This window comes from Natrix helvetica, assembly GCF_964273705.1.
Source record: "Natrix helvetica genome assembly, chromosome: 5".
Classification (NCBI taxonomy): domain Eukaryota; kingdom Metazoa; phylum Chordata; class Lepidosauria; order Squamata; family Natricidae; genus Natrix; species Natrix helvetica.
The window spans coordinates 46332278-46346273 of NC_138551.1; the positions used below are offsets into that span (position 1 = coordinate 46332278).

The 13996-nt window shown below is 43.6% G+C and overlaps 2 protein-coding genes across 4 annotated transcripts in view; both read left to right on the forward strand.

Annotated features, from left to right (window-relative positions):
- The window catches only part of AIRE (autoimmune regulator), a 178411-nt gene that overhangs the window by 78443 nt on the left and 85972 nt on the right, over positions 1 to 13996 (forward strand). The gene's annotated exons all lie outside the window — the stretch shown is intronic.
- GIGYF2 (GRB10 interacting GYF protein 2) overlaps positions 1 to 13996 on the forward strand; it is a 107784-nt gene that overhangs the window by 4611 nt on the left and 89177 nt on the right. For all 3 annotated transcript variants that reach the window (XM_081955311.1, XM_081955312.1, XM_081955310.1), the window contains exon 2: positions 5535 to 5592. In XM_081955311.1, the coding sequence (XP_081811437.1) occupies positions 5552 to 5592 (41 nt within the window). In that variant the 5' untranslated portion in view covers positions 5535 to 5551. The remainder of the gene's footprint in view (positions 1 to 5534; positions 5593 to 13996) is intronic.

Here is a 13996-nt window from a genome sequence, read left to right on the forward strand (position 1 = left end):
TTACTAGCATTGCTACTAGTAACATTACTAATATATTGGATTGTTTATGAAGACTAAACAGTGTTTAGTCTTAATGAACAATGCAATATATCTTATTCATTGCAACAAGCCTTCAGATTTCAAAAGCATAGATAACATTCTTCAAATTGGAATAGTTGAAAGTAGGCTATATTACTCAAAATGTTCATCTGTTATTATTTTCCAGAAACCTGTTGATGCTAGGTACTCCTTAATAGAACCTCATATTCCACATAGTCACAGTAATGATTTTTGCAACAATACATCAAGCTTGTCCACATCTGCCTGTATAAATTTGTTAATATCTTTTTGATTATATCCTCAAGATACTTCATTGAGATACAAAATATTCTTAGGTTCTTAATTAATACTGTTTCATATCAAGTAAGTATATTGTTGACTCCATAGTTTACTCATTTATCTGCTTTATACAAAAATTAATTACAATAATTGAATGTTAATTACCATAATTGGTGATTTATGTCAGTAAACATGCTTTTATTACAAAACTGCACACAAGCATGTCCATCTATGAATGTAAGCATTTAAGAGCTTCTCCTTTGTTCATAAAATAACCAGTGTGATAAACTATAATGACCTAACAAAGCTAGCGATGATTGGAAGGATTAATAGTCTTAACTATTAATGCTGTCTTTTAATGACTCATCTTGAAAACCTTAAGACTGTTTATTCCTCACACATTCACTTTAGCTGGTTGTGCATAATTTCCTAAACATAATTCTAATTATTTCCTGGTTTTAAAAAGTTTTCCCCCTTTGAAGTATTGATAATCCAAACAAAATTATCCAGTCTCTTCCAGTTTCATACCATATGCCCGGAAGGGTACAACAGCATATATCTTAAAATACTTCATCAATTTTGCTATAAGGGCTATAGATTAAGTTGAAAATGTGATTGTGACATCTGTTGAATGATTATAAGCATTGACTTTTATTTACTTATTTATCCATGAAATTATCCATAAAATAGCCAACTAATCCATATTAATGCTGATAGAACATAATGGGTGGCATGTTGTCTATTTCAAGGAGTAGTGAAGAAATGAAAACAGCTGTTAATAAGAGCATGCTTCTGTCATCTGATTATATGAAAGTATGAATTGTGTATGCTAAGAGAAACATAAAAGTAAATGGAATGTCACACTTAAGAGTATATGTGATAATAAAGAAAAAGATGGAGTCAGGAATATATAGGTGCTGAATGTATATGGATTGAATACTGAAATGAGTGGCCAATATGAAATAAATACTTTGAGATGGCTTTGTAACAGACAATGAATGAGGATTGTATTGCCAAAAAGTGTATATAAGAAGACTGAATGGGTCTAAAGAAAGCAATTGAATGAAAATGATGAGATTCTTGAAAAGAGAGAGAGAGAGACAGAGAGAGAGAGAGCTATTCAAGTTTAAAGATCTTTTTATCTTTTACTTATTTCAGACTAAAATTCCTATGTGCTATAATTTCTTCACTGGGAGCAGTCCAAAATCCATGATCGATTGCCTTTTTTTTCTTCTGCAGTATTTTTCAGATACAGTGAACAAAACTAATCCATCTTCTGATTGTAGTCATACCATAGATTTATTTACTTTGAGCTTGATTGTGAAAGAAGGAATCTTCTTATTCTACTGTGCATCCTTTTGTGGTTTTTGCAGGTCTGCCACACAATATTCAGTCCTTCATATTTTGGGTCCAAAAAAGTAGTTTTTCTTAGATAACTACTATAGAATACAGACTCAAAAAGCAATGGGAGCTGCTTGGGAGAATTGAAAACAGTTAAGAGCTCAGATAACATACCATATTTTTCAGAGTATAAGACGCTCTGAAGTATAAAACGCACCTAGCTTTTGGGGAGGAAAACAAGGGGGAAAAAATCTGCCTCCCAGCAATTTGCCTCCTTGCAACAAATAGCAAACAGTACAGACAATATACACTGTTTGTGGTGTATTTCTGTGCATGTGTGCCTGACTCATAGAAATAGCAAAGAATTTGGAGAAATGTACATTATGGCAGTATATTAATGCCAGAAAGTTTTCTTAAATGTAATCACACTAACTCCTCCCAATTATTTAAGTAGATCTACTCCAAACATGACTAAGTCAGGGTCTAATTAAACAACAGAACACTGTTACATTTCAGACTATACTTGTACAGAAGCTGTTAAAATTGATGTGGCTTTCTGGAAGTATACATTATTCTCTGCTATTTAAAAGAAGATACAATAGCACTGGACCTCTTCAGACCAAGCATTTATTTTAAAAGCTTCTTCATTTTATTAAGTTGTCCAGCACAATAATAAAGCAGTTTTTTAAAAAATAAGTTTAATAATTTGAACATTCTATACAGGCATTTATAGTTATGACTTACCTCCTTGCAGCAACCAGCCTGATCAGCACAAGAAAAAAATATCTCTGCAGGAAACAGCAAGTTTCACTTTCCATTTCAGCATGGGCTTCACAATCATCAGCTGTTTCAGGCTGCAGAGATTGCATAGTCACAAGCCCCATTTTCTCCATTTGCTGCAAGGAGGTAAATTGCTGGGAGGCAGAGGCCAAAGGGTGGGGGCCGGTGGGTTAGTGGGGCTACATTCAATGTATAAGACGCACCCAAATTTTCAGCCTCTTTTAGGGGGGGAAAGATGTGTCTTATACTCCAAAAATATGGTAGTTATTTCTCACTCCCAGAATATTTTAAAGTCTATCACCAACAGTTTTTTAATGCTGCTCTTACTTTCTGTGGATATTAATATAATCTCCCGTATACACAAGTCTCCATCTTTTTGCAGAGTCTCTGGTATTGAAAAATGACCAGTGTACTATCTTGCTGCCTCCCTAGGTAACAATGACAGGCTAAGTGTTAAAATCTGTTAGTTTCTATTTAATAATACAATGTACCTTATACTTCTCAGACAAATTTAATTGTAGATTTTATTTTTTATAAAGTTAAATAGAGCTGTACTTTAACTTTCTAGTCATGGTGTTTGCTCTCTCCCTCCCCCCTATCTCCCTTCTTCCTCCCTCTCCCTTTCATGCACTTTTCATTACAGTATGATGGGCCTATTACTATGTTTTCTGAGTGAGTTAGCAGAGAGGCACGTGTGCTAGCAAGGGAGAGTTGCTGGGGGAGTGTTTTAGTGTTCTCTTGTTTTAAGAAGTCTCCAAACTCAGGTTAGTGTAGATTTGTAGAGGAGTATAAGTGGCTCAGTGGCAAACATGCTGAGCTTGTCGATCAGAAAGGTTGGCAGTTCGGCTGTTCGAATCCCTAGTGCCGCATAACAGAGTGAGCTCCTGTTACTTGTTCCAGTTTCTGCCAACCTAGCAGTTTGAAAGCATGTAAAAATGCAAGTAGAAAAATAGGAACCACCTTTGGTGGGAAGGTAACAGTGTTCTGTGCGCCTTCGGTGTTTAGTCATGCTGGCCACATGACCACGGAGATGTCTTCAGACAGCGCTGGCTCTTCGGCTTTGAAATAGAGGTGAGCACCACCCCCTGGAGTCGAGAACGACTAGCACATATGTGCGAGGAAAACCTTTATCTTTATAAGTGTAAGCATTCACTCAAAGCAACAGAACAATTAAGATAATCTTCAACTGTATTGCATTCTTTCCTCATTGAATGTTTTTGCTCCTTTGGTTAGATATAATTTGCCACTGAGAAGGACCGATTAAAAGACTATTCCTGCCTTTGGATCATTACACTGATCCATGGCAGAAAGGTATTTTAGTGCATTATAGAGCATCATATGCTGGTTTTTGTAGTTGGCTTATGATTGGTTGGGACTTGTGGGATTTCTTCATGCTTATAGCTGCTAATGTCACCTATATGGACTTTAAATTTGGTCAGGGTTCATCTCATCACTTTGGATTGATTTTTTTCTTTGATTTTTTTTTTAAAAGATCCAGGGCTGGATATGGATACAAGTTCAAGAGTGGAACTACCATCAGCCACCTCTTGTATATGGATGACATCAAGTTGTATGTTAAGAGTGAATGAGACATCAATTCACTGATCACCTGACATGGATCTCCAGTGAGGACATTAGGATGTCATTCGGACTAGAAAAGGGTGGCTGGATGGTAATCAAGAGAGGGAAAGTAGTTAAAATGGATGGCATGGACCCACCAGAGGGCCACATAGCAGATATACAGACCAGTAAATTTGGTATGCCATAGTCACATGGGAACTATGACAAGGAAGTTTAAAAAGATAGCAACATCCAAGTACCACGAAAGGATCACAGGTCCTGAAGAGCCAGATTAATGGGAAGAACAAGATCCATGCCATGGCCTACCATTCATCAGATACCCTCCTGGTATAGCGAACTGTCCAAAAAAGGACATGGAAGCTGCCAGTGTGAAGACCCAGAAGCTCTTCATGTACAGTGTACAGAGGTTCCCACATTAAATCCTACACCCAAAGACTTTAACTAGCTGGAAAGAAGATAGTTGGGGGTCTGGTGAGTGTCAGAACTACTGTCCTGGACAAAACCCAGAACATCCAGGAATAGATCAGTAAGATGGCATCCAAAGATGAATGTCTGAGAGAATGCCTGAGTCAGCAGAGAATGCCTCCCAGCAGACATTGGAGGAAGTGCCACGGCAAGGCAAAACCCTGCATAGGATGTACCATTGACAGATAGCTGAGGTGGCAGACATTGGGAAATCCTAGCAGTGGCTGAAAAGGGCTGGGCTAAAAGCACCCAGGCACTGATCATAGCAGCACAAGAACAGGCACTAAGCACCAGATTCATAAAAGTAGGGATCTACTAGACAGGATCCAAGGTACAGAGTATGGAGAGTGGCTCCAACAGATCCCAGGAACATCAGCGCGCTCTGTCCTAAAGAATGCAGTGCTAAAAGCAGCTAAGATGCTATGCAGAAGAAACAAACTCTGAGGTCTCTAGTAAAGGAGAATCCATATATCCCTATGGTTTATATTGTTTGTTGCATTTGTCTTAGAAGAAAAACCCTTAGTAACCGTGGAAGTCATAGGCTAAGTAGATCAGGGGCTGTTTGTGAAGTGTGTGAAATAAACATTTGTTTGTAATTATACATTTATAGATATATAGCAAAGCCAAGAATCTTTCTCAGTCACACAAGATGGGACATCTGTCTTCTGACTTGTATGTTATATTGCTATATTTTGGAATACAAAGTTAGAAAAAAGGTTAGTTACTTCTCTCCCAACTCAAACATTGACAAACATTCTCTGCTACCCCTGACCCAGGTATTAAGGTAGAGAGAATTGGATTGGTAGCAAAAATTAGATGTTCATTATAGAACATGCTGAGAGTAATGCTGGGTTCTTCCAAGTTGATTGAGTTCTTTTAAAGGAAGCATCTTTCCTAATATTGAAAATGGAACGGTCGAATTTTAGTGGATACTATGTTTTATGCGTTTATTGGACTAGAAGACCTCCAAGACCTCCCTTCCAGCTCTAAGATGGCACTAGAACTCATATATACTATTATGTATTCATAGCTTGTGTTTTCTTTTTCAGGTTAATATTTTTCAAAAATGGCAGCAGAAACTCAGACACTTAACTTTGGGCCTGAATGGTAAGTCTGTCGGTCTCTTTATTTTTCCAAAATATTTTTTTTCTATGAATGTTGATAATAGCTGGTTTATAAATATATTGCTTCAAATGGCTCCTTGGAAAAATACATAAGGTGTTGAATTCTTTTTGTTAAATTGCAACTATGTAGGTTATTTCTTTAAAGAATTTATATGGCTCCTTATCTGACTAAGATAGTGATCTTAGGCTGCTCCCAAGAACTACTAAAAACATTACATAAAGCACCTTCTCATCAAGACTCCATAACCATCCACACTACTGACCCCCAACTCAACACAATCCTGTGCCGGGGCGGGAAGGAGAGCCAGGGTTCATGGCCTTTCAGAAGGCTAAAAGAATAGGGGCCCCCAAATATCAGGTGGGAGATTATTCTAAATCAGATTTTTTTAGTTTGAATTGTGTTGTGCTGTATTGGAGATATCTCAAATCAATTTTATGATGTCCTGTGGTGATATAATTAAATGTTGTTTTCCCTTAACCGTCTTTCTTACTTGAAGAAAATATTGATAGTCACTGTGCTATTTCCTGCCATATTATATAACATAGGGAAACCTGTGAGACCAGTATATTTCCCTGTGTTTATTTCTCATTGTTGCTTGTACATTATCTGAAAAAAGTGATGAGTGAGTTCTGTATTAGATCTAAATACAATAAAACTGACTATGGTTTTGGGCTTCACAATAGTTCAGTAAGCAAAAATTGAATTAGCCAGTTGTCCATCTAATTCAGCATTCTTATGCTGTATAAAGCCAGTCAGGTGCCTTCTGAAAGTCACATAATATACAAAAGGGTTGATGGCCCTCTTTTGAGGTCACTCTAAATAAAAGGAGATTACTTGAGGTGGTAATCAGCAAGTAGAAGCTTGCATGTCATGGACATATGATTTAAACAGATGACAAACAAGAAAGAATAAAAAAGCCTGCTTGATTAGATCGAGGGAAATAGAAAAGAAAACAAATAAGTAGATGGATGAGCTTAAAGAGTAGAATTCTGTGAATCAGACCTGATTCAAATTGATATTTAACACAAAAAGGGTATGATTCAAGCTGTCAAAGAGATTCTGGAGCACACTGGTTTTGAGAGAATTCGAATTTAGACTGTACAGTACATAGACCAGTGATGGCTAACCTTTTTGTCATTGGGTGCCAAAAGCTTGTACTGGCATGCACATGTGAGTGCCCGCATCCATAATGCAATGTGCGCTCAACTCCCCCCACTCTCTTGTGCATGTGCCCGAGACCCCTGTGTTGCACCCGCCCCCATGCATGAGTGTGTGACCCCCACACACCCCGTGCATACATTTGTGGCCTCCCACACGCGTGCAAGAAACCCTCCCCCCTGCTGGCACCTTGGTTTTGGCCTAGCAGGCCTCCCTACAGCCTCGGACCAAAAACAGGCTGGGGGGGGTGCACCTCACCCCCCATCCCCCATGCTTTCCCCAACCCCCATGCATGTGCACATGACCTCCCCCCACCATGCATATGCATGCATCTCCAGAATGCACCCTGCACATGTGCAGCAGGGACCTGAAATCAGCTGGCCGGAGGGAGGCCCGCGCACATGCACAGTGGAGCTGAGCTGGGGCAACAGCTTGCATGTCCACAGAGAGGGCTCTGCGTGCCACCGGTGGCACACGTGCCATAGGTTCACCATCATAGATATAGACAATAATGCCAGAATCAGTTTTGGGCCAAGTGGATTAAAATAGGAATCATAGAATGTTTAAGGTGAATTAACTCTACCAAGTTTTAGTGAGTTGTAAATATTGTAATATTTCATGGACACCATTTTGAATGGTTTCATGGTAAATGTTTGCCTTACATCTTGTTTAAACAAGAGACAAAACAAGAACAGCACAAAAGGTTCTAAATCAGTAGTGTCTTCAGGAATGGGGATGGAGTACAGAATAACAAAAGTAGCAAGCACCACCCCTTTTCCATACATTGTAATTTTTCATGCATATCACTTGCAGCACAATGCTGCTTTCACCATCCTGATGCAAATAGCAGAATCTTAAGGATACCGCTGCTCCTGATTGTTCAACAGTCTCTGAATTGAGAAGCATAATACTCCAATTGAATAGTACAATATTTTAAAACTACAGGTAGTTCTTGGTTTATGACAGCAATTGTGAGTAGAATTGATGTCGCTAAGCAATGTGATTGTAAGGAGTGATGTTAAAAGATGGTACTTAACAACAGCAATTCCAGCAATCCCAGTTTTACCATTAATCAAGCAGCACGTGGGTCCTTTACTTTGGAAAGCCAGCAGGGAATATCAGAAGTCATGATCACATGACTGTGGCTGTTTGAAATGTTAGAATTGCAAACTGGGTACTCAGCACCCGGATTGAAATCATATGATGAGGGGCACTGTTATATATAGAACTCTGAGAACTTGTCATAAACATAACTGATCATTTGGCACTATTGTAATTTCAGACAGCCACAGAACAAATGGTTGTTAAATGAGGACTGCCTGCAGTTACAGCTCTGATGTTTCCATAGGCTTTTGGGAGTGCCTGTTTTAGAATGGTACTGATGAATTACCATTAACCTTGTTTTTGTGGGTTTGAGTTCTTCTTGTGTTCCTTGTGAAATTCTCAGGCACCACCAGGATTATCATAGTTGGTTAGCTAGCTTATGCCACCCACTAATGCTAGTATTCTGACTGACACTGGCCTTGATATTCAAGGATACCCAAGGCAAAAAGGCAAATTTCTTCTTTTGGATAGCAGTCGGAAGAATGACTGTTGCCTTTTCTTATCAAACAGTGAAGCTTTACCGTGTCTCATCATTGGCCTTTGGGGAATTGCAGAAGAGTTGCCATAATTAGTTACCAAAGTTGGCCCATTATTACCGTGTTTTCCCGAAAATAAGACAGGGCCTTATTTTCTTTTGCCCCCCCCCCCGAAATAAATGCTTGACCTTATTTTCAGAGAGGTTTTATTATTTTTGAGGTGCAGGAGGCGGCGAGCGTGGTCACCTCATGGCTGCTGCTGGGTTGCAATATTTTCAGGGAGGGTTTATTTTCAGGGGAGGACTTATTTTAGCTCATGTGCTCAAAAGCCCGATTCGGCTTATTTTCCAGAGAGGTCTTATTTTCAGGGAAACAGGGAAGTGGCAATAGTGCATTGTACTAAAATTATGGCTTGCTGACATTGTTCTATATTAGTTATTAGTGAAAAGTAGCAAAACAGGTTGATAGTGAGACCCAGTTCCACAAAAATAGGCCACAGAGAAAGAGGCTGACACACAAGGTACAATTTCTTACCATCTCTTGTTCTTAAAAACATTTATGTCAGCCCTTGACACCCGTTCACTCTTTTTTTGAGAGACTTGCATCTGCCCCAGTCATTCAGAATTTAAATGTAGTTTGATACAAGAAAGAATCACAATTTATTTGCTTTGAGTGTAGCAGAGTTGAATTCCGGAAGTGCTGGCAGACTCACACAGAGGTATATCATATTTATAATAGCAGAAAAGAAGTGCTTAGGGCTGACCACATTGAAAAATTAAAAGCAGGGAAAGAGAAGTTTTAAAATGAATGAAATCCAAATAATAGCCTTGCTACCTTAAAATAATGTTGATAAGCAACACAATTTAATAAGATAGTAAAATAATTGGCTGCTACTGGACTCATTGAAGACTCCATTGCATCATTCACATCATTCCCCTTTTTCAGCATTCTTTAAATATACCGTATAAGTGAAATTGTGGTACATATTTATTTATCAAATTTATATGGCCACTCATCTCACAAGAAGTAAGGAAATGATTGTGTTATGTCAAAGCACCTGGTATGCCCAAATATGGAAGGGAGCATACTGTTTCCCTTTTTATATATATAATAAAACAATAAACCTATCAAACACAATCATATTATATCCACATATATATGATTAAGCACCAGAATATGGATGAACTGCTACCGGTTTGGACTGGTTCGCCCAAACTGGTAGTAAAAAATGCTTTAAAAGGTTTTTTAAAAGTTCCGATGATTACACGGCACAGCTGATCGTCGTAACTTTTTAAAAAACTTTAAAGCATTTTTTTACTACTGGTTTGTCCAAACCAGTAGTAAAAAAAAAAGTTACAAGGATAATGTGTCACAGCTGATTGTGGGAACTTTTAAAAACTTTTTTAAACATTTTTTTACCATTTTGCCAAAGTTCCGACAACCCGCTGTATGAAAATTAGATGTGCCGCGCGATTTATATCAGCTAGAAAGCAGCACAGCTCCCTCCCCGCTCTTCTACTTACCTTTGCAGACTCAGAAAAGGTTTCTTAGCGCCTGCGGTGCACATACATGCAAAGCGTGCCTGCGTGCGCGAAGTGAATCGGTAGCAGACTTCAGAGCATTTCACCCCTGCACCAGAGCCACCTCAGGTTTTCCAGTAGAGTAGAGGGAGGGGTCACGCGAGGGTTTAACACAGCCTGATTGGTCCATTAGACTGAGAGAAAACTTCTTAACCTTCAGCTTCTCCTGTTGGTTCCCAGTTTCCTCTCAGTCTGGTCCAGAGCACTGTGCTTGGTTCCTAGTGAGTATTTCTAGCATTGCTTTAAAACTAATCAAGAACAATTGGCTTAATTGGGCATTCTAAAATTTACCAAATTCATAGCTGCGCCCAGCAGGACAGCCTATTACTGTCCTCAGCAAGCAGGGAGAGCCCCGTGGGGCCGTTTTTCTTCCTCCCTGCGGGCCGGACACTCCGGACTGATTCCCGGGCTTCAGGCGTGCCGGGCGATCCCGCAGCGACAGGAGCCTTCCTCAGCGGCCCGTAACGAACAGAAAACAAAGCAGATCGGCTAAAGGGGTGAGCGACGCGAGCCGCAGCGCAATTGAAGGCGCGAAGACCGGCAGATCGCTCCCTTCATTACTGCGCCGTTCCACCCGAGCTGGCTACAGCCCCGCTGCCACGGCGCTTTATTCTTACAAATAAAGACGATCGTCCGAGGCTGGGGAAGCCCTGGGCGGAGTGCTGTAATAGCGGCCGCCTGAAGATAATTCTAACGGGCGAATCCGGTGGCTATTTTGAAAGCAGCCACGTGCGCCGGGCCTACATTTCCATCAAAGCCCGAAGCCACCCAGGCCTGCACGGGTGCACCCAAGGGCCGCAACCAGAACTGGTCTACTGACAGCGAAGGCTTGAAACCTTGCAGTTATCCACAGACTAATTTGGAGTGGGGTGATGGCGGCGCGAGCTGAAACGGCACAGGCCGCACCCATCCAGTCCCAGGAGGACAGAGAAGGCCCCACAGAACAGTCTAGGCCTCGAGCCTCCAGGCCATCTGCGGCTAACAGGCCTTCTAGAGCCAAGGAAAGAGATGAGATGAGGCGTTCCAGGGCCCTGGAAAAGACCATCGCTAGGGCTGAGAAAAGGCCCAGTCATCTAGGCCCAGATCCAGATCCCCCCTGGCAGAGGTTTCTTGTCCTTCTCCCTCAATCCATAGGGGGTTCAGCCCTTCCTCCCCCTCAGTCTCCCTGCCCAGGTCTGACAGGAGTGGGAGGCAGGGGGACTCATCTACAACATCTAATTCCCCTGAGGCAGGGGAGGTTGGGATGGTTGACCCACTGGAAGGCCCCTCTGACGAATTCCCTCGTACCAAGAGGTCTGGTAAGGGATTGGCACCACAGAGCCATGATCCCAATTATGATGAGGCTGATTTAGAACACCTTCCTGAAAGTCTAAAACATCTAATCTCAGCAGCCATTTCCCGGGGCATAGCCCAAAGGGACAGGGTTCCCCAGCATAGCAGGGCCCAACCTTTCAGTAGGTCGCGGTCCAGGGCCTCTTCCCCTTCACTAATCAGTGAGGTCTCTTCCAGAGGGGAGGAACACCGACAAGATGACATGGGGTTTTCTGAAGATGAGGAGGCAGCCCCTGACTCCTCTCCCTCTTCCAATTTATTCCTACCGGCCATGTTCAAGCCCTTACTCCGGAAGGCCAGGAAGACCACAAAGATAGGGACAGGGGACCCCACAGTTCCCACCCCCCCAGAGATCCTGATATGGCCATGTTCTCCAACACAGCCACCAATAAAGAGGAAATTCCAGCTCCTCCACTATTTATGGAAGTGGTCACTAACCAGTGGGCCCGCCCCTCAAATTTCTCTTCCCCGGGCAGCAACGATCATTGCGCCTATAATTTGGAGAAGTCCTTTGTGCAGGCTCTCCAGCTCCCCACCATAGATACCCCTATTGCTGCCTTGGTCTCCTCTTCCCCGGTTGTCTCCGGGGATGCAGCAGACAAACTAAAACAGGAGGACAAGAGGGCGGAATTAACATTGCGGAAGAACTTCAACGCTTCTGCATGGGCGGTCAGAGCGGCAGCCGCAGCCTCGTATTTTAACCGTACTACGGTGATGTGGCTCCGCCAGCTCCAGGATCGAATTCCGATCCAGGACGACCGTGTTCACCAAGACATAACTAAGATTATGGCCGCCTGCCAGTACTCCGCTGATGTGACTCTGGACGCTGTGAGGTTCGCCTCCAGCGCCCTTGCCACATCGGTCGCCTCTCGTCGCCTCCTTTGGCTTAGGAACTGGCAGATAGACAACAAGGCGAAATGGGACCTGGTAGTGACGCCCTTCGCAGGTCCAAATCTGTTTGGGGCGGCCCTGGACCCCATATTGGTGGAAACAAAGACACAAAGAAAGTCATGCCTTCCACCTCCAAAAAGAGTGAGTCCCGTAACCACCCATATCGCAGACCCTCCTTTAGGGCCCCTGACAGGGACCAGGAACAGCGTTTCCAGTCCTACAGACAGGACAGGCAGTTCCACCGGCCCGCCTACCAGGACCGTTCCCGTTACCAGCCACAATCTAAACGGCCCTTTCGCGGAGGGGGAGGCTGCCCCTTCCACAGAGGGAAATGACTCAAACCCGAGTCATTCCATCGGCGGCCGCCTAGCCTTGTACGCGGACAAATGGGACAAAGTCACCACGGACGCCTGGGTCCAAGCCACAGTACGACACGGGCTGAGGTTGGAGTTTCTATCCAAACCCCCGAGGTTCTTCAAAAAATTTTCCCCCTCCAGGAGTCCATAGCGCCGTTGACTTATGGACCTCGCCGTGTCCCATCTCCTGGAAATTCGGGCGGTGGAGGTCGTTCCGGCTCCAGAACGGGAGCAGGGCTACTACTCAAATCTATTCGTAGTCCCAAAGGCCTAGGGGGGTTGGAGGGCAATTCTGGATCTCAAATGCCTGAACCGCTACCTGGTCTACAGGCAGTTCAAAATGTCATCTCTAAAATCTATTTTACAGGGCATCAGAAAAGGGGATTATATGGACTCAGTAGATCTAACAGAGGCCTACCTCCACATCTCCATCCTTCGGGCTCACTGCCGCTATCTCAGGTTCTCCCACGGGGGAAAGCATTACCAATATCGAGCCCTTCCCTTCGGTCTGGCCTCAGCACCCCACACATTCACCAAAGTCTTGGCAGCACTGGCGGCTCACCTGCGCACCATTCCGGTGGGACTCCAGTGCTATCTGGACGATGTCCTAGTCCAGGCAGAGTCCCTTCCCAGGGCAAAATCAGACCTCCGCCTAACCATCTGCTGGCTCCAGAATCTGGGATTCTCAGTAAATTTTCCCAAAAGTCACCTGTCCCCGTCCAGGCAGATCCTCCATCTAGGGACAGTTATAAATTCAGTGACAGGGAAAGTACGGCTGTCCCCAGATCGCCTGTCCAGCCTACGCCAGCTAGTTGCCTCCGTCAGAAAAAGAAAGTCTGTTTCCACCCTGACCTTGTCCCAAGTTCTAGGGAAGATGGTGTCCTGTATAGGGATAGTCCCCTGGGCTCGGCTCCACTTACGCCCTCTTCAGTGGGCATTGATCCCAGCCCAGAAACAGATGATGAGCAACTCTTTGCGACCGATCCGCCTCCCGGCAGACGTGAGACTGTCCCTTCGGTGGTGGATGTCCCCAGCACTTCAGCAAGGGGGCTCATTCTGGGAGCCGGAGAGAGTGGCCGTCACGACGGATGCAAGCCTCTTCGGCTGGGGGGCCATAATGGGCATCAACATGGCCCAAGGATGCTGGACTGCCTCAGATCTCAGCCACAACATCAACTGGCTGGAACTGAAGGCTGCGAGACTGGCCCTCCGGCACTTCTGCCAACACCTGCAGGGGCGTCACGTCCTCCTGCTCACAGACAACGTGGCAACAAAGGCACACCTGAACCGCCAAGGGGGGACCCATTCCCGCGCACTCTGGTGGGAGGCGCAGACTCTAAGCTTGTGGGCGGAGAGACACTTGGCCTCAATAGTGGCGGAACATATCTCGGGGGTGTCCAATCACCAGGCGGACTGGCTGTGTCGGGCGACTCTGGACAATGGCGAGTGGCAGCTGGCAGCAGAGTTGTTTCAAAAGATCTGTCGGAGA